This window comes from Rhinoraja longicauda, chromosome 27, assembly GCF_053455715.1.
Source record: "Rhinoraja longicauda isolate Sanriku21f chromosome 27, sRhiLon1.1, whole genome shotgun sequence".
NCBI lineage: Eukaryota > Metazoa > Chordata > Chondrichthyes > Rajiformes > Arhynchobatidae > Rhinoraja > Rhinoraja longicauda.
Window position 1 is genome coordinate 31291404 of NC_135979.1, and position 21801 is coordinate 31313204.

At 46.9% G+C, this 21801-nt stretch overlaps 1 protein-coding gene across 3 annotated transcripts in view; it reads right to left on the minus strand.

Moving 5' to 3' along the window:
• LOC144606775 (uncharacterized) overlaps nt 1–21801 on the minus strand; it is a 51361-nt gene that overhangs the window by 12137 nt on the left and 17423 nt on the right. For 2 of the 3 annotated variants that reach the window (XM_078423128.1, XM_078423129.1), the window contains 5 exons: nt 21319–21366; nt 11301–11391; nt 7184–7359; nt 5859–6012; nt 3970–4144 (listed from right to left, as the gene is read on the minus strand). In XM_078423128.1, the coding sequence (XP_078279254.1) occupies nt 3970–4144; nt 5859–6012; nt 7184–7359; nt 11301–11391; nt 21319–21366 (644 nt within the window). Of the gene's footprint in view, nt 1–3969; nt 4145–5858; nt 6013–7183; nt 7360–11300; nt 11392–18639; nt 19489–21318; nt 21367–21801 lie in introns of those variants that run through there. The other variant, XM_078423130.1, reaches the window with a different exon arrangement.

The window sequence follows — 21801 nt, forward strand, 5'->3', positions numbered from 1 at the left end:
CCCCCCCTACATCAAAAATCTTCCAACCCACCTCTCTAACTCCAGGTCCCTCAGGTCGGCCGACTTGGGGCTACTCACTATCCCGCGGTCTAGGCTTAAGCTCAGGGGTGACCGCACTTTTGCGGTTGCAGCTCCTAGACTGTGGAACAGCATCCCTCTCCCCATCAGAACTGCCCCCTCCATCGACTCCTTTAAGTCCAGGCTCAAAACCTATTTCTACTCCCTAGCGTTTGAGGCCCATTGAGGAGGCGCTGTGAACTGTTTTGTATGTGCTGTTATGTTTGTGTGCTACTGTATGTTTCTTTTTTCCTTAGTACCTAATCAGATGTACAGCACTTTGGTCAACGTGGGTTGTTTTTAAATGTGCTATACAAATAAAATTGACTTGACTTGACTTTGAACCACTGATTCTCTTTAATTATTTCTATCTATCCAAACGTGAAGGCTCGACATTACGCTTGGTCCAGCTCATATCTAGCAGAGTACGCTTTCTGTTGGACGTGCCGTCTGAATCGCCATCCTTGTGGCACAGTTCACTGTTGTTGGGAGAATGGCATTGCGTACTTGCTTCCATTCCATGCATCTGCTCATCAAGGGCAGCATCAAAGCTGCACCCCAGTCTGCATCACCTCCACATCCACCCTCCAACAAAGATAAGCGAGTTAAATCTGTGGTTTCACCCTTTGAACACTTCCTCAAAGCCCATCCCAACCAAGCTCCAGCATGGAGGAACAGGAAGGGCAGGGTGAGGTTAAACTTTCAGCAGCTCGGTGACATGAACTAATTACGCCCAAGAGAATGTTTAAGTCCACAAATTGTTCATGGGGCTTTAAGAAACCAGAACTGCAACTTACATTCCACAATGGGAGAAGATGCGACTGTTGACAGAATATGGCACATGCCTTCCTCGTGACACAAGATAGAGACAAGCTATTTCTATTTATTTTTACAGGCATGCTCACCAGCTATGATGTGTAGGATGCAGGTTTATACCAAAGATACACACACAATGCAGGAGTAACTCAGTGGGACAGGCAGCATCTCTGGAGAGAAGGAATAGCCATGAATGGCGGTGCTGGCTCGAAGGGCCGAATGGCCTCCTCCTGCACCTATTGTCTATTGTCTAATATGAGTGACATTTAGGGTCAAGTCTGAAGAAGGGTCTTGACCCAAAACGTCACCCATTCCTTCTCTCTGGGAGATGCTGCCTGTCTATCTTCGGTGTAAACCAGCATCTGCAGTTCTTTACTACACATCTACTGTATTCGTTTTAGTTTAGTTTAGAGATACAGCGTGGAATCAGGCCCTTTGGCCCACCGAGTCCGTGCCCACCCGCGATCACCCTTACACACGTGGGACAATGTGCAGAAGCCAATTAACCTACAAATCTGCACGTATTTGGAACGTGGGAGAAAACCGGAACACCCGGAGAAAACAGGGGGAACATACAAACTCGGTACAGTCAGGATGGAACCCGCATCACTGGCGCTGTGAGGTAGCAGCTCTACCGCTGTGCCACCATGTCACATTGTGCCCAGCGTCCATCCTAACTTGTATTTGCCAGGGTCATGATCTGTCTTGTTGAACTGCTCCTCCTTGTGAGGTAATGATGATGTTCCAGCATTTTTCCCCAGTGATGATGTGGGAACTACATACATCCACCTGCTGCCTGACCCACTGAGTTACTCCAGCACCCTGTGCATTCCTCCAGCAGTTAATGTGTCTTGGCTCAGAGTGCTATTTTGTTCTCGTCTCCCCAGCCTACAGCCAGAGTTTAGTCAATGCAACAGCATGAATGTGTCATTCTGCATTGGCACCAACGTTAGTCTGGAGATGTTTACTCAATCCCTTCTGCTGATCTTCATGAAACTAATTATTTTACATATAAACACACTGGATACATTTTTTTCTGGTCAATCTTGCCAAGAAATTAAATTGGAAGGACACAGTACATTCCTTTCAACTCCAACAAAAACACATTAAATAAAAATATATCATGTCCTAGAAATTCAATAACATAATGTACCAGTTTAACGTGATGTACTTTATTCAAATTCCATTCTACTGTGTACTGTGTGCACTTGCGGTATTCTTTCTATCTATGTCATATAGAACATAGAACATAGAACAGTACAGCACAAGAGCAGGCCCTTCGGCCCATTATATCTGTGCTGAACAAGATGCCAAGACCAACTCTTCTCTGTCTGCACATACTCCATCTCCCTCCATTCCCTATCAGTCTGGAGAAGGGTCTCGACCCAAAACGTCACCCATTCCTTCTCTCCCGAGATGCTGCCTGACCCGCTGAGTTACTCCAGCACTTTGTGTCTGCCCTCCGTTCCCTACATACCCATATGCAATCCATAGGTCTCTCAAACTCCACTATCACATCTGCCTTCACCACCACCCCCAGCAGCACGTTCCACCCACTCACCACCCTCTGAGTAAAACATTCTGCCCTGCACATCCCCTTTAAACTTTGTCCCTCTCAACTTAAAGCTATGCCCTCTAGGCTTTGCTATTTCCAGTCTGGGAAAAAGGCTCTGACTGTCTACCCTGTCTTTGCCTCTCATAATTTTATTTACTTTTATCAGGTCTTCCCTCGACTTCCAGCTTTCCAGAGAAAACAATCCAAGCCCATCCAACCTCTCCCTGTGGCTAATGACTTCTAATCCAGGCAGCATTCTGGGCAACCTCCTCTGCTCCCTCTCCAAAGCCTCCACATCCTATCAGAGTGGCACAGTTGATCGAGCTGCTGCCTCACAGCGTCAGAGATCTGGGTTTGATATTGACCTTGGGTGCATGTGTGTGGTTTGTATGTCCTCCCTGTAACCTCGTGGGTTTCCTTCGGGTGCTCTGGTTTCCTCCCACATCTCAAAGACATACAGGGCTGTAGGTGATTGGCCTCTGTAAATTAAATTGCCCCTAATGTGTGGGGAGTGGATAACATGTAACTGGGATAACATAGAACTACAGCAACAGACTGGTTCCACCAAGATGCAGTACAGAACGCCACAGGAGAACCTTCTTCCCGAAGGTAGACACAAAATGCTGGAGTAACTCAGCAGGCCAGGCAACATCTCTGGAGAAAAGGAATGGGTGACGTTTTATGGAGTTAGAGAAGTCAATGTTCATACCGCTGGGGTGAAAGCTGTCCAAGCGAAATATGAGGCGCTGTTCCTCCAATTTGCGCTGGGCCTCACTCTGACAATGGAGGAGGCCCAGGACAGAAAGGTCAGATTGGGAGTGGGAGGGGGAGTTGAAGTGCTGAGCCACTGGGAGATCAGGTTGGTTAAGGTGGACTGAGCGGAGATGTTCAGCAAAATTATCGCCGAGCCTGCGCTTGGTCTCGCCGATATACAGGAGTTGACTCCTGGAATGGCGGATACAGTAGATGAGGTTGGAGGAGATGCAAGTGAACCTCTGCCTCACCCGAAAAGAGTGTTAGGGTTCGTGGATGGAATCAAGGGAGGAGGTAAAGGGACATGTGTTGCATATCCTGCGGTTGCAGGGGAAAGTACCTGGGGAGGGGGTGGTTTGGGTGAGAAGGGACGAGTTGCGGAGGGAACGGTCTCTGCGGAAAGCAGAAAGGGGTGGAGATGTGAAGATATGGCCAGTAGTGGGATCCCGTTGGAGGTGGCGGAAATGTTGGAGGATAATTTGTTGTATGCGACGGCTGATGGGGTGGAAGGTGAGGGCAAGGGGGACTCTATCCTTGTTACGAATGGGGGGAGGGGGAGCAAGAGTGGAGCTGCGGGATGTACCCATGTGGTGGAAGTGTGGGTGGGGGAGCTGCACAGGGTTCTCTGTTGTTTGTGATATATATAATGATCTCGGACAGTTCCATCATTGCCATGTCTGATGACCATAAAGACTGGTAAAAGGCAACGCTGCCAATCTTGGTGTTATCTGCAAACTTACTGCGTTCATCCAGCCGTTCCTTAGTTTGCGTTCCCTTCGGCAACGTACCTGTAGAGGAGAGATCCCCGTCTGTAGGAGGTGTAGCTTGTCACAGAGGTGAGACGGCTGGGTCGATGGGGAAGGCTGCAGAAGGGCAAGGCAGATACACACTCCCTATCACAGTGCCCATCTGTAAATGGCATCAGCTCCATCCGACCACTGTCACCAAACTGTGGCAGCAAATCTGCAGGAACAAATGCATCAGAGCAGTGACAGGCACAAAACGCTGGAGTAACTCAGCGGGACAGGCAGCATCTCTGGACAGAAGGAATAGGTGACGTTTTGGGTCAAGACCCTTCTTCAGACTGAGGGTCAGGGGAAAGGGGAACGAGAGATATAGACGGTGCTTGGGACAAATGAATGGAAGATATGCAGAAAGTAATAATAGTCAAGGGAATGCGGAGCCCACAATGGTCCATTGTTGGTGTGGGCTAGATAATAATGAGTTATACCGACAGTAAAGTCAACAGGACCACAGTGAAACTAGTACAGCAACTAGTGTGGGGGAGGGATGGAGAGAGAGGGGATGCAAGGGTTACTTAAAGTTAGAGAAATCAGATTCATATTGCCGTGTTGTAAGCTGCCCAAGCGAAATATGAGTGCTACGGTAGTGCTATCCCTCCAAACCTGTCCTATCCATGTACCCGTCTAACTGTTTCTTAAATGTTGGGATAGTCCCTGCCTCAACTACCTCCTCTGGCAGTTGTTCCATACACCCACCACCCTTTGTTAATTGGTTCCTTATCCCTGACCATGGCTGCTTTGTACAGAGTTTGTACATTCCCCCGTGACATGCGTGGGTTTTCTGCGGAATCTCTGGTTTCCACCTACACTCCAAAGACGTACAGGTTTGTAGACTAATTGGCTCGATAAAATTGTCCCTAGTGTGTGTATGATAGTGTTATTATCCAATGACCAATGGTTGGCGTGGTCTCGGTGGGACAGAGGGCCTGTTTCCATGCTGTATCTCTAAAACTAAAACTAAAAACTAAAAACTACAAAATTATATTAAAAAATAAAATTAAGAAATACTTTAAAATGGGAAATAAATGTGTGGTCCTTTAATCCACTGCTGATACACACCCTCTTTATGAAGTGGATGATAGGATGACAGAGCTTTAAAGGACATCAGCAGAGGACGAATCAGTAGCAATGTGAGGTCCTGCCCCTCCCCTGACATCAGTCTGAAGAAGGGTCTTGACCCGAAACGTCACCCATCCCTTCTCTCCAGAGATGCTGCCTGAGTTACTCCAGCATTTTGTGTCTATCTTCGATTTTAACCAGCAGCTACATGGTGAAAGCTGGGGTATTCTCTCTGGAGCACAGGAGATTGAGAGGGGAACACAGAAAGGCCACTAAAAAATGAGGGACCTAAACAATGAAGATAGAGGAAACTGGCAGCAAGTTCAAGCACCAGAGCAAACACGAATGAAAACAAGCAACTCTGCCAGGCATCGGAGCGACAGCCATTCTGCACAATCAAAATGTCCATGATATTTAGTCTCGTTTTTTAGTTTCGGTGCAAAAACAGACCCTTCGGCCGACCGTGTTCATGCCAACCAGCGGTCACCAGTTCACACTGACACTATTCCTACACACCAGGGGCGATTGACAAATTTATCGAAGCCTATTAACTAACAAATCTGTACATCTTTAGACTGTGGGAGGAAACCAGAGCGTACACAGGGAGAACGTACAAACTCCGTACAGACAGCACTCGGCCCATCAAGTCTACTCAATCATGGCTGATCTAACTCTCCCTCCTAACCCCATTCACCAGCCCTCTCCCCATAACCTCTGACACCCGTACTGATCAAGAACCCATCTATCTCTGCCTTAAAACTATCCCCTGATTATTTAGTCTGTTTCACTGAGAATCCCCAGTCTACATAACTTACAGCATGGGTAGTCCGCTTCATCGCGCATGGAATCGTCTTTCCTCTGTCGGCATGTGAGGTTTTGGGCCTGGGTTGTTTCGTTCAGCATCTTGTACTTCCGAGGACGATCCAAGTGCATGGTTTGCATTGCCTCCTCACTGCACAGCTCATCAGGCTGAAGGATGAAATTAGTAACAGGAAGCTCGTTATCACCATTGTGTTATCACCAACTCGTGATACTCCTGAGTTTTATTAAATAATAACAATATCACTTTTAATGAAAACAGACCTACACTAAAGACCACCCATGTGTTGAAAGAACATTATTGGTTAACACATCTATATATATGGGGGGGTAGACACAAAGTGCTGGAGTAACTCAGCGGGGCAGGCAGCATCTCTGGAGAGAAGGAATGGGTGACGTTTCAGGTCGAAGAAGACTGAAGAAGGGTCTCAAGCCGAAACTCCATTGATGCTGCCTGTCCCGCTGAGTTACTCCAGCATGTTGTGTCTATCTTGGGTTTAAACCAGCATCTGCAGTTCCTTCCTACACATTATGTATAGGGTTGGATAGTTGGTCTGCTAGTTCACTTGTACACTATATGGCTCCTAAAGGAATTAGTTATGCCTCTGCTTTGCAGTACCATTGTTGCTGATAACCTTTAGTCGGTCCAGATTGACCATGTGCCAATATACTGGCGATTGTCCAACCCCGTCATGTAGCCGACCGCAGAACCGGGCGAACCCACCTGGAGTGTGTCCGCGGCTCATCTCCCACTCGCCCACACCGACTGGGACCCAGAGGGGGGAGACAGGCGGGCGGCCACAATAGAGGATGCCTTTCCACACCTTGAAACCCGGCTGCAGGAGATGCCCCGAGCTCGACGACTGAAGCTCCAGAGAGGAGAGAGAAGGACGGCTCGCTGGTGATCAGAATGTGGTGGCGGCTGCAACCGGCCTTTATGGCCAACTGTGGCTTGGAATGTATAAAACAGCATCAGAATCTGATGACGCATATCAGCGGGCTGTTTCCATGCACGGGGGTAGACACAAAATGCTGGAGTCACTCAGCGGGTCAGGCAGCATCTCTGGAGAGAAGGAATGGGGGACGTTTCGGGTCAAGACCCTTCTTCAGACGCCATGCATCGTAATCAGGGACTGTTTTTTTCTGTGTGGCAATAATCTCACTGATCTATGTGCAACACCATGTATTTCACTGTACTTTGGTACACGTGACAATAAAAGCACCATTGACCCGTGTGTGGAAGTGACAAAGTCACGGCCACACAGAATATGTATAAATACTGTGAAATTTAAAGAAGAAAAGGATCAAACGGTATGCTGACCTGACCCTTAGTCTCACTCCACTCCGTTAGTGCCTGCTGCTGTCTGCTGTGCCACTCTGTCTGCATCTTGGCGAGTTCCAATTTAATACACTCAATGTCCTTTTCAATCATCGCGATTCTCTCTGTAGACTCTTTACTCTCTTCTTGTAGTCGAATGAATCTCTGAATAATCCCCTCTGTGTTTACAGTAAACAGACAGAAATAACTGAGGTGGACAAAAGCAATGGAACAATAATGTTACAGGTACATTATATATAGGTCCAGCACCGATCTTCCGGCACCCTTGCTTCCAGATCCTCGCCGTATTATCTGTTTTGCCGGACTGACAGAGGTCTCGGCCTTGGGGGCTGAGATACAGACCTGCACAGTCGGCCTTGGGGGCTGAGATACTGACCTGCACAGTCGGCCTTGGGGGCTGAGATACAGACCTGCACAGTCGGCCTTGGGGGCTGAGATACAGACCTGCACAGTCGGCCTTGGGGGCTGAGATACTGACCTGCACAGTCGGCCTTGGGGGCTGAGATACTGACCTGCACAGTCGGCCTTGGGGGCTGAGATACAGACCTGCACAGTCGGCCTTGGACGTCGGCTCTGGGAACGAATCTGACTGCTCAGTCCGGTCCGCAGTTCCAGACTCCCGGCTGCAGGGGGCGAATTCCAACCACTAATCAGCGTGGAAGTCCTGACGTGGTCGAGACCGGCCGCCTGCCCCGGCCTAGGACCACATTGTCATGGGGATTTCCAGGGTGGGACTTAAAGTGCGCTCTCGGAATTGTGTCCGGATTAAAGGAGGTGCCAGAAAATCGGCCCAACTTGCCCACGCCGACAAAAGTGCCCCATCTACACTAGTCGCACCCTGGAGATTAACCATGATCTAGTTTGGCCCATCTCCCTCCAAACCTGTCCTATCCATGTACATGTCAAAATGTTTCTTAAACGTTACAATAGTACCTGGCTCAACTACCTCCTCCGGCAGCTCCTTCCACACACCCACTACACTTTGTGTAAAAAAGTTGCCCATCAGGTTCCTATCAAGTCTTTCCCCCCATGCCTTAAAACTATGTCCTCAAGTTCTCGATTCCCCTACTCTAGGCAAAAGGCTCTGTGCATTTACCCAATCTATTCTTCTCATGATTTTATACCCTTGTTTAAAATCACCCCTTATCCACTTGTGCTCTAAGGTATAAAGTCCCAGCCTGCTCAACCTCCCCCTCAGGCTCAGGCTCTTGAATCCTGGCAACATCCTTGTAAATCTTCTCTGCACCCTTTCCAACTTGACAACATCTTTGCTATAATATGGGACCAAAACTCATGGCAGATAATTTAGTGTCTGATGGTTTAATACAGAACCCGAGGAATGGTTCACAGTCAAAGATCCCGTCTTTCATTTGAGTTATTAACTTAAGGTAGACACACGGATCTGCAGATGCCAGAATATTGAACAAAAATACATGAAGTGCTGGAGTAACGCAGTAAGTGGAGTAAGGCAGCATCTCTTGAGAAAATGGAAAGGCTGGATTTTCAGACTGGAGAAGGGTCCGGACCTGAGATTTTGCCTGACCTGTTGTTACTCCAGCTCTTTGTGTTATTAACTCAAGGTGCTGTCTACCTGCAGAAGAGGTTGTAAGTTACTGTCGATGTCAAAGTCATGCTCAGCTTTCATTCTTCAATCCATACAACCAAGACCAGAATGCCTGATGATTTATTTTATTACTATATCAGTTTAGTTTAGTTTAGTTTAGAGATACAGTGCGGAAACAGGCCCTTCGGCCCACCGAGTCCGCACTGACCAGCGATCTGCGTAGATTAACACGATCCTACTCACACCAGGGACAAATAACAATTTTACCAAGCCAATTAGCCTACAAATCCGTACGTCTTTGGAGTGTAGGGGGAAACCGGAGCTCCTTGAGAAAACCCACGCAGGTCACGGGGAGAACGTACAAACTCAGTAAAGACAGCACCTGTAGTCAGGATCGAACCCGGGTCTCTAACGCTGTGAGGCAGTAGCTCGACAGCTACGCCCCCATGCCCTGCCACTTCTTAAAATGCATGGTGTAAAACAAGCAATTTGATGTATGCCTGGAAATCTGCTTATTTGTGCGGTTTCAAGGTCTCAAGGTTTCAAAGTCAGTTTATTGTCACATGTACCAATTAATGTACAGTGAAATTCAGATTACCATACAGCCATACTAAAAAAAGCAACAAGATTCACGACTACATAATAGTTAACAAACATCCACCACAGCAATTCCCCACATTCCTCACTGTGATGGAAGGCAAAAAGTACAATCTACATCCTCTTTATTCTCCCGCGGTCAGGGCAGTCGAACCATCCATCGGGGCGATCAAAGCTCCCGTGTCGGGACGATCAAAGCTCCCGTGTCGGGACGATCGAAGCTCACGCTCCGAGGTCGATCCCTGGCAAAGGGATCGCGGGCTCCGTGATGTTAAAGTCCACAGGCACCTACGGTGGAGCTCTCGAAGTCGGTCTCCAACAAAGGCCGGCAACTCCTCGATGTTAGGCTGCTACGGTAGCATATTAGCCTAGCACCGGGCAGCACGGTGGTGCAGCGGTAGAGCTGCTACCTCACAGCGCCAGAGACCTGGGTTCCATCCTGACCACGGGTGCTGTCTGTATGGAGTTTGATACGGAAAAAAATCGCATCTCCGTCGAGGTGAGAACTACCCCCCAACCCCCTCCCCCCCCCCCCCCCCCCAACGTAAAACAAGCTGAAGAAAACTAAAAACATACATTTAACACATACAAACAAACAACAAAAGAAGGATGGGACAAACAGACTGTTGGCGAGGCAGCCATTGCTGGGGCTATCTTTCAATAATTTCAGGTGTTTAAGGGTGTAGACAGTACTCGCTCGTCAGGTGCTGTGGCAGGTGCAGGAGGAGGTGAGTAATGCCACTCACTAACATTGTGAGTATTGTGAGTGATGCCACTCACTGACACGCGAGAACAATTAATGCTGTGAAAGAGAGGAACCGAACAGGAAATTCCCACAAACCCCCAGCCAGGAAGGCAAGGAGTGATTAAACCTTACACGTGTGGAGAACATGCTGCAAACAGTCAGCAATGCAGACCTACATCCAGAGAGCTAATGGAGTTAACATTTCAGACGTCATCACAATTAAAGGCCAGTGGCCTAACATGTGAAGAGGTTTCCTCTGTTCACATATTTTTAGTTTAGTTTAGTTTAGAGATACAGCGCAGAAACAGGCCCTTCGGCCCACTGCGTCCAGCGATCCACACACACTAACACTATCCTACATAAACTAGGAGCAGGAGAAAAGTCATGCAGTCATAGGAAGAAAGTACAAACTCCATACAGACAGCACCCGTGGTCAGGATGGAACCCGGGTCTCTGGCGCTGTGAGGCAGCAACTCTACCGCTGCGCCACCGTGCTGCCCGGTGCTAGGCTAACATGCTAGGCAATTTGTTGTATATTTCCTCCATTTTATATTTATGCCAAAAATGTCTAGAGTTCATAATATTCTGCCTTTTTAGAAGCGAGATCAGAATTTAAAATCTTCAGATTATTGGAAATAAGAGATAAATTTGTCTTTGAAGTTTGATCATTTTAAATAAATTCTAACCCGATTTCAAGGAACACAAAGGACATTTTGGCTAAAGTTTACTTCATGAATTGGTTCTAGGCACAAAATGGTGGAGTAACTCAGTGGATCAGGCAGCATCTCTGGAGGAAAGCAAAAGGCAATTGTGAATTATTGAGTTGTGAATTTGTGGAATTCTCTGCCACAGAGGGCAGTGGAGGCCAATTCACTGGATGAATTTAAAAGCGAGTTAGATAGGAGCTCAAGGGGCTAGCGGAATCAAGGGGTATGGGGAGAAGGCAGGCACAGTTTACTAATTATGGATGATCAGCCATGATCACAATGAATGGCGGTGCTGGCTCAAAGGGCCAAATGGCCTCCTCCTGCACCTATGTTTCTTTGTTTCTATACAACGTTTTGGGTCGAAACCCTTCTTCAGACCCAAAACGTCACCTATGCCTTCATTTCCGGAGATGCTGCCTGACCTGCTGAGTTACTTGGGTATTTTGTGCCTGTCTTGGTACGGTATGTTTATCATGAGGTCCCCACCTATCTGTCCGGGCGGAGAGTCCGTGGGGACACTGAGGCTTGCACACGCTTGTCCATTCGTTGAGGACGGAATTGGCTCCTGAAACTCAACCTGCAAAACAAAAGAGTTGTGTGGGAAGGAAGTGCAGATGCTGGTTTAAACCATAGACACGAAGAGATGGAGTGACTCAGCATGAGTTGATCAGACTGCCTGCCGTGAGCAAAGCCATCCACCCGCATGTGTCAGTGATCGGTGTGAACTGGATAAACTGCATACTTCACGCATCGAGAGCCATGTGCCACTGGATTTACAGCCAGGGAAGAAATCATAAACACTGTTTCCTTACACCGAGTTCAGGAAGGAATTATTTCAGATGGATGGTCATTAGTGTGAAGTATTAACCCTGTCTCCCTCTAAGTAATTAAGCACTACTTAATTTTTCTTTCACACTCCCAGCAACTATTTGCAGAATTGCTTTAATTTATAAATGCTTTTATAATTTGTTTTGCATTTAGTATTTGCTTTCCCCTGTACCTGCACACCATCAGATCACAAGAAATAGAAGAAAGGGAATGCCATTTAGCTCCAAATTCCAAGATATCAGTTTACTAATCATCAGGCTTCGCTCAGTATATCTCTGCATTGTCTTTTAACAAAAAAATAATGTCCTAATTAACCAGAACTATGGGGTTATTTGCAGAGTATTAAAAAAAACTGTGCTGGAGGAAATCAACAGGTCAGGTAGCATCTCTGGAGGGAATGAATAGCCTTCTCCAGACTCAGGCTGTGCCACTGATCTAGAATTCCGACTGGAATCCGGACATCCTGATGGAGAGTTTAGTTTAATTTAGTTTAGTTTAGAGATTACAGCGCGGAAACAGGCCCTTCGGCCACCAAGTCCGCACCGACCAACGATCCCCGCACACTAACACTATCCTACACACACTAGGGACAATTTACAATTTTAGCAAAGCCAATTAACCTACAAAACTGTACATCTTTGGAGTGTGAGAGGAAACCAGAGATCCCGGAGAAAACCCACGCGGTCACGGGGAGAACGTACAAACTCCACACGGGCAGCACCCGTGGTCAGGATCGAACCTGGGTCTCTGGTGCTGTAAGGCAGCAACTCTACAGCTGCGCCACCGTGACGCCCTATTAAGGTTGATGTTATTTTACTGCAATGCAAAATCAACAATTGAAACAGGAATATGATCAGAGATTTAATCATAACCTCAATCACCGGGCAGGAGGTACAGCATTAAGTTCACTTCAGATCATGTGTGAGTTTACTTTCCACAAACATTGCTCCAGCGTTACACAATTTGGGCTAATGTTTCTCTCTGGCAATTATTCACATGTCACCTATCCACATATCCCTTTCTACCTCAGGACTGTACATAAATGTTTTAAACTACAGACGTCCAAAGACGCACAGGTTTGCAGGCTTGGTATGAAAAAAAGTTAAACAGTCCCTAGTGTGTGTAGGATAGTGTTAGTGTGCAGGGATCGCTGGTCGGTGCGGTCTCAATGGGCCAAAGGGCCTATTTCTGCACTGTATCTCCAGACTAAACTCAACGTAACTAAACTAGGCATCGGTAAGGAATGGACACGTTTTCAACACATAGTTTTAAATATAGGATCAGAAGTAGCAGTATAAACCAGAAAATAAAGTTGCTGTAGGTCTCAAGGGATTATTGATTACTAGACCAAGTGGACCGGTTGGGCCCAAACCTCTCCTGCATTGATGCACACCCTCTCCTCCCCCTCCCTCTTCCCCCCTCCCTCCCCTCCCCCCACTCCCCCCCACCTCCCTCTCCCCCCACCCCCCGCCTCCCCCCTCCCTCCATCCCCCTCCCTCCTCCCCCATACCTCCCCCACCCCCCGCCACCTCCCTCTCCCCCTACCCCCCTCCCTTCCCCTCCCCTTCCCATCCCCCTTCCCCTCCCCCCCACTCCATCCCCCTCAACCCCCATTATCCCTCCACCCCTCCCTCCCTCCCTAGGAGATAGATTTAAACTTGAAAATGTGAATAACTTTTTTTAAAAACACTGATTTCCATGAAAGCTCTTCCATTAGCACCAAAAGGACGACGGTGAGTAAGGTGGGCCTAAAATTGTCGAGCTATTGTGTACCGTTTTGGCTGTAGTTCAGGAACAAACAAACGAGAGTTTTAGTGTATAGATAAAGGAGAATCATAATATCTGCAACAACTCCAAGATGTGTGGAGTTTCGAGGCATGAGAACAGATCTGAACATACAGCAATGGAACAGGTGGCCATTCCTGGCCTTGGTTTTTCTTATAAACCACCAGTTCCTGGCTTCACATCATTGCCTGCTGATTCAAAATGACACTGAAATTATGACTTTGAATATCTGAATTTAAAAGATCTTGTACACCTGAGAGTTTTGATTTCTATGATTTTTGGTAATTACTAAAGGTTTAACTATACTTAAACAGTTGACAGTCTCAAAAGGAATTGTGTTCTCTATTTTTGTTTAGTTTTATTCTGGCAGCATTTAGTACATTATAACTTTAAAGAGTAAGTGTAAGACCAGGCCCTTCTGTTGACAATGTCTCGGTGGAACATGATGCCAAGAGAAACCAATGCCTTCTGCCCACAGCTCTCCACTTCCCTCTGTCCCCTGCACATTCACAGGCCCATCTCACAGCCTCCCAAACGCCAGCACTTCATTGAAGTCTTACATTTAGATCAAGCATTTATAATAAAAAATATCCTCGAGTCACCTTGAATACAGTAATGAAACATTTTACCAAAAACAAAATCACAACACTTTGCACAACAGCAGTCTTGTTTTGTCAGAAGGTTTAGCTTAGTTTGGTTTAGAGATACAGCGTGGAAACAGCCCCTTCGGCCCACCGAGTCCACGCCGACCAGCGATCCCCGCACATTAACACAATGCAAACCCACTAGGGACAATTTTCATTTTTTATACCAAGCCAACTAACCTACAAACGCGTCTTTGGAGTGTGGGAGGAAACTGAAGATCTCAGAGAAAACCCACGCAGGTCACGGGGAGAATGTACAAACTCCGTACAGACAAGGAACAGTAGTTGGGATGGAACCCGGATTTCTGGCGCTCTGAGCCCTGTTAGGGTAGCAGCTTTACTGCTGCCCCACTCTAATCCCCTTTCACACTCAGATTGGTGAATTGTGAAGTGATGCATGGCACAGATTTTACATGCATGGTTGACTGAATCTCTGATGTTAGAGTGAACTGTTATATACATGTAGACACAAAATGCTGGAGTAACTCAGCGGGTCAGGCAGCATCTCGGAAGAGAAGGAATGGGTGACGTTTCGAGTCGAGACCCTTCTCCAGAATGATTTCAGGGGAGGGGGCGGGACAAAGATAGGATGTAGTAGGAGATAGGAAGACTAGTGGGAGAACTGGGAAGGGGGAGGGGAAAGAGAGGGTCAGAGGAACTATCTGAAGTTGGAGAAGTCAATGTTCATACCACTGGGCTGTAAGCTGCCCAAGCGAAATATGAGATGCTGCTCCTCCAATTTGCGCTGGGCTTCACTCTGACACTGGAGGAGGCCCATGACAGAAAGGTCAGACTGGGAGTGGGAGGGGGAGTTGAAGTGCTGAGCCACTGGGAGATCAGGTTGGTTAAGGCGGACTGAGCGAAGGTGTTGAGCGAAACGACCGCCGAGCCTGCGTTTGGTTTCGCCGATGTAGAGCAGTTGACATCTGGAACAGCGGATACAATAGATGAGGTTGGAGGAGGTGCAGGTGAACCTCTGTCTCACCTGGAAAGACTGTTTGGGTCCTTGGATGGAGTCAAGGGGGGAGGTAAAGGGACAGGTGTTGCATCTCCTGCGGTTGCAGGGGAAAGTACCTGAGGTGCTTTGGGTACTTTGGGTGGGAAGGGACGAGTGGACCAGGGAGTTATGGAGGGAACGGTCTCTGCGGAAAGCAGAAAGGGGAGGAGATGGGAAGATGTGGCCAGTAGTGGGGTCCCGTTGTAGGTGACAGAAATGTTGGAGCTTGATTTGTTGTATACGACGGCTGATGGGGAGGAAGGTGAGGGCAAGGGGGATTCTGTCCTTGTTAGGAATGGGGGAGGGGGAGCAAGAACGGAGCTGCGGGATATAGAGGAGGCCCTAGTGAGAGCCTCATCTATAATGGAAGAGGGGAAGCCCCGTTTCCTGAAGAATGAGGACATCTCTGATGCCCTAGTGTGAAACACCTCATCCTGGACATAGATGCAGCGTAGACGGAGGAATTGGGAGTAAGGGATAGGGTTTTTACAGGAAACAGGGTGGGAAAATGGCAAGCCAATCAATTGAATGAGTAATCATTTTTAACCACAGGTACCTGGCCAATGCTCCTCCTCTGACACATATATCTGCAACATCCACCCATTCAAACAAGTTCTGAACACGGATAAACTTTCCGGTTCAACCATTAATTTCACAAGGCTCCGTGGAATGAAATTTCTACTCCTTTGTTTTTAACATGTCTCTTGTTTGACAACCCCCAACCACTATAATGAAAAGGTAGACACAAAATGCTGGAGTAACTCAGCGGGTCAGGCAGCATCTCGGGAGAGAAGGAATGGGTGACGTTTCGGGGTGGTCCCGCCCCCTCCCCTGACATCAGTCTGAAGAAGGGTCCCGACCCGAAACGTCACCCATTCCTTCTCTCCAGAGATGCTGAGTGACCCGCTGAGTTACTCCAGCATTTTGTGTCTACCTTCGATTTATACCAGCATCCTACCAGATTTATACCAGCATCCTACCAGATTTATACCAGCATCCTACCAGATTTATACCAGCATCCTACCAGATTTATACCAGCATCCTATCAGATTTATACCAGCATCCTACAATAAAGAAACGTTTTGGCCATCTATTCTGGCCTTTCATCGTTTTCATATTATTCATGTTTTGATATTTTAATCTCTTTATCGAGGCGTACGTGATTTTAAATCACCACCAGTTATCTAACTGTCACATATCGGTTATTTATTTTTCATATTTATTGTAATGACAAATGCTTATAATAGCGCGTTGTGTTCGGTTGCCACACAGGACCATACAGCAAAGGAACAAGCCCTGTGGCCCACAATGCCTGTGCCAAACATGCTGCCAAGACCAACTCTTATCTGCCTGCCCCTCATTCTCTGCATATCCATGTGCCTATCCAAAAGCATCTTCAATGACACTGTCATATCTGCCTCGACTATCACCCCAGCAGTGCATTATGGGCACCCACCCACCCACCCACCACCACCTACGTAAACATCTTGTGCTGCACATCACCTTTACATTTGGCCTCTCACCTCAAAGCGATGCCCTCTGGGAATCCTGGGGAAATGGTTCTGGCTGTCTTCCCTATCTGTGCCTGCCAGAATTTTAGACTCACAAAATGCTGGAGTAACTCAGCAGGTCAAGTCTGAAGAAGAGTCTCGACCCGAAACGTCACCCATTCCTTCTCTCCTGAGATGCTGCCTGACCTGCTGAGTTACTACAGCATTTTGTGAATAAATACCCAGAATTTTAGATGTTCCTATAGGCCTCCCCGCAACCTCCAGCATTCCGACTGTCCAACTTCTCCCTGTTGATTATACTCCCTAATCCATTCTGGATGTCAGTTGCTGTGTTGCCAGACATGGGATAATACCTCCAGCAGGATCCCACCACAAACCACATCTTCTCATCTCCACCCCTTTCTGCATTCCGCAGAGACCGTTCCCTCCGTAACTCCCTGGTCCACTCGTCCTTTCCCACCCAAACCACCCCCTCCCCTGGTACTTTCCCCTGCAACTGCAGGAGATGCAACACCTGTCCTTACACCTCCTCCCTTGACTCTGTCCAGCGATCCCAACAGTCCTTTCAGGTGAGACAGAGGTTCACCTGCACCTCCTCCAACCTCATCTACCGTATCCGCTGTTCCAGATGTGGACTCGTATATATCCGTGAGACCAATGCAGACTCGATGATCATTTGGCTGAACACCTCGCTCAGTCCGCCTAAACCTTCATTATCTGCTAAACACTTGAACTCCCCCTCCCATTCTGATCTTTGTGTCCTGGACTTCCTCCACAGTCAGAGTGAGGCCCAGCACAAACAGGAACAAGAGGAAGAACAGCACCTCATATTTCGCTTGGGCATCTTCCAACCCAGCGGTATGAATATTGATTTCTCTAACTTCAAGTAACCCTTGCTTTCCCTCTCTCTCCATCCCTCCCCATCCTAGTTCTCCAACTAGTTTCACTGTCAGCTTGATTAATTTTAGTGATTGTGTGCCTCGTTGTCACCTTCCTCCCAGCTAACAATGAACCATTCTACATTTCCATGAACAACATCTGATTTGATCTGTCGTTTTCACACCTTATCCTTCCATTAGTTTCCTGCTCCCCTGACTCTCAGTCTGAAGAAGGGTTTCGACCCAAAACGTCATGCATTCCTTCTCTCCAGGGATGCTGCCTGACCCGCTGAGTTACTCCAGCGTTTTGTGTTTATCTTCAGTGTAAACCAGCATCTGCAGTTCCTTCCTACACATGGGATAATATTCAGCAGTATCTCATGTTAAGAGACTATTTCCAGTGATATTTAAATAAACATACTTTGCTGAGAGACACATCTGATATTTTGATGTGTAATAGATCAACACATTTTAAGCAACAGAAACCTCTGATCCTTTCATTGATTTAGTAATTTAGAAAACTAGGCAGCAGCAAAACTGAAACTCCAAGAAATTGCAGAGAAATGCAGGTATTATCCAGTCCATCACGCAAACCAACTCCTCACCATTGACTGCATCTATGCTTCACACTGCCAACACAATCAAAGACATGTCCCATCCCTGTCATTCCTCCTTCTCTCTGCTCCTGTCGGGAAGAAGATACAGGAGCTTGAAAGCGCGCACCACCAGACTCGGGAACAGCTTCTTTCTCCTCCAGTTGCCAAGCTTCTGAACGGCCCTTCCATAACCTCTGGTATTGTCCAATTCCCACTACCCCATTGCAGACATTGGACATTGGTCTCTGGAACAGATGCGTTCTAATGCTGAGAACTATATTCTGCTCTCTGTATCTTCCCTTTTGCTCTACCTACTGTACTTGAGTTTGGCTGGATTGCATTTATGTATGGTATATCTGATCTGAGGTAGACACAAAATGCTGGAGTAACTCAGCGGACCAAGCAGCATCTCGGGAGAGAAGGAATGGGTGACGTTGTGGGTCAAGACCCTTCTTCTATATCTGATCTGTTGGATAGCATGTCTTTGCATAGCAAACCATTTCACTGTTCATGAGTACATGGGACAATAATGAACCTAAACCTAAACATTTGTAATTTTTAATCTTTTAAACAGATAATCATTTACGTTTTGAATTGCATGTTCTTCCTCGATCCTGTTCCGTGGGACATCTTCATTCATCTCCAATGGTCAACACCTCGACTCTACATTTCCTAAAAATTCCTGAGTCTTGCCAACACCATTATATAGGTGCACAGAGTCTCTTGCCCAGAGTAGGGGAATAGAGGACATAGGTTGAAGGTGAAGGGGAAAAGATTTAATAGGAATCTGAGGGTTAACCTTTTAACACAAAGGGTGGTGGGTATGTGGAACAAGCTGCCAGAGGAGGTAGTTGGGGCAGGGACTATCCCATCATTTAAGAAACAGTTGGACAGGTACATGGATAGGACAGGTTTGGAGGGATATGGACCAAGCGCAGGCAGGTGGGACTAGTGTAGCTGGGACATGTTGGCCGGTGTGGGCAAGTTGGGTCGAAGGGCCTGTTTCCAAGCTGTATCACTCTATGACTCTATAAACTTTGACTCTTCAACCACAGCCTGTGTCATATCATCCAATATACTCTTGACAGTTGAGGCTATATTTAAATGTTTGACCCACTGTTCTAATACCCAAGATAGACACAAAAAGCTGGAGTTAATCAACGGGTCAGGCAGCATTTCTGGAGAAAAGGAATAAGTGACGTTTTGGGTCAAGACCCTTCTTCAGACCGAGAGTTAGGGGAAAGGGAAACGAGAGATACGGACGGTAAATAGAACAAATAAATGAAAGAAGCATCTGGAGTATGGTGTGCAGTTCTGGTCGCCAAATTATAGGAAGGATGTTGACAAAATGGAGAGGGTACAGAGGAGATTTACTAGAATGTTGCCTGGGTTTCAGCACTTAGGCTACAGAGAGAGGTTGAACAGGTTGGGTCTTTATTCTTTGGAGCGTAGAAGGTTGAGGGGGGACTTGATAGAGGTTTTTAAAATTATGAGAGGGACGGACAGAGTTGACGTGGGTAGGCTTTTCCCTTTGAGAGTGGGGAAGATTCCAACAAGGGGACATAGCTTCAGAATTGAGGGACAAAGGTTTAGGGGTAACATGAGGGGGAACTTCTTTACTCAGAGGGTTGTGGCTGTATGGAATGGGCTTCCGGTGGAAGTGGTGGAGGCTGGCTCGATTTTATTATTTAAGAGTAAATTGGATAGGTATATGGATAGGAGGGGATTGGAGGGTTATGGTCTGAGTGCAGGTAGATGAGACTAGGTCAGGGAGAATGGTCGGCGTGGACTGGTAGGGCCGGACAGGCCTGTTTCCATGCTGTAGTTGTTATATGTTATATGTTATATGTAACGATGATGAAGGAAATGTGGAGCCCACAATGGTGCATTGTTGGCTTGAGCTAGTTGACAACGAGTTATACAGACAGTGAAACTCAACAGGATGACAGTGCAACTAGTACGATGACTAGGGTGGGGGGGGGGGGGGGGCGGAGAGAGAGGGGATGCAAGGGTTCCTTGAACTTAGAGAAATGAGGCTTATCAGCTGGCCAAGAGAAATATGAGGTGGTGTTTCTCCAATTTGCATGTGGTCTCACTCTGACAGTGGAGGAGGCCCAGGACTGAAAGATCAGTATGGGAATGGGAAGGGGAGTTAAAGTGTTTGGCAACTGGGAGAACACCCTATATTCATGAAGTCTGGTTGGCCTGTACTGTGACAGGCAATTCAAACCAGGCCAACTGGTGGATGTTTCTGGATCAAGAGTCAAGAGTATTTAACAATGGCGCAGCGATAGAATTCTGCCTTACAGTGTTTGAAGCCGGAAACCCAGGTTTGATCCCAACTACGGGTGCTGTCTGTACGGAGTTTGTACATTCTGCCTGTGACCGCGTGGGTTTTCTCCAAGATTTTAGGTTTCCTCCCACACTCCAAAGACATACAGGTTATTGGGTGAATTGGCTAGGTACAAGTATAAATTGCCCATTGTGTGTATAAGGTAGTGTTAGTGTGCGGGGATCGCTGGTCGGTGAGGGCTTGGTGGGCTGAAGGGCCTGTTTCTGCACGGTATCTCAAAACTAAACTAAACTAAATTGTCATCTGCACCTACAATGGAACAATGAAATGTATACTTGCATCAGCATAGTTCAGCCTGGAACATACAATGCATAGAGATAAAATACAATAAACAAAAATTCAATAAATTCAACAAGTTAATAACCTCAATACTAGTGCAAAGAAATCCAAAGTCATTAGTGCAAGCAAAGACAGTCTATAAAAGGTCATAGTTGAGGCCAGTCTTGTGTAGTGTTCAAGAGCCTGATGATCATTGCGATAAAGCCTGATCTTGGTGGTAACAGATTTCAGACACTTCTCCTTTCTTCCCGATGGTAGGAGTGGAACGACAGAATGGCCAGGGTGATGTGATATTTTCCAACCCACAAAAAAATAAGAATTCACTTAGAAAACTTTCAAGTAGCTGAAGGGTGTCAGGGAACATGGGGTGAAGGCAGGAGAATGGGGTTGAGAGGGTTAGGTAGATCAGCCATGATTGAACAATGGAGTAGACTTGATGGGTCGAATGGCCTACATCTGCTCTGAGAACCAATGGATATGAACTTATGTGGGTCCTATCACAAAGCTAAAACCAGGAGATGTCTGCTCTTTTAAAAAATACCACTACTATTGTAATCTGACTATTAATGCAAAATTCTCCACGGTCGCATCAACTCAGTTTAACCAACTTTATTATGAGAAAGTATTACTTACGCTTGGTGTCCAGTAGGAGAAAGACTCGATTCTGGGCTTTATCTTGGGCTGTGAACATGTAAAAGAATACAGACATTCAGAAACGTCCAAAGGATCACAGTGGTCCATTCACCTACATGAGCCCAATCTGCTATTCAATGAAGATAGACATAAAATGCTGGGGTGACTCGGTGGGACAGGCTGCATCTGTGGAGAGAAGGAATGGCTGACGTTCCTTCTCTCCAGAGATGCTGTTTGTCCCACTGAGTTACTCCAGCATTTTGTGTATCTACGGTGTAAACCAGCATCTGCAGTTCCTTCCTGCTATTTAATGAAATTGGGGATAAACATAGAAACATAGACAATAGGTGTAGGAGTTGGCCACTTGGCCCTTCAAGCCAGTACCGTCATTCAATATAATCATGGCTGATCATCCAAAATCAGTACCCCATTCCTGCTTTCTCCCCATATCCCTTGATTCCATTAGCCCTGAGCTATAACTAA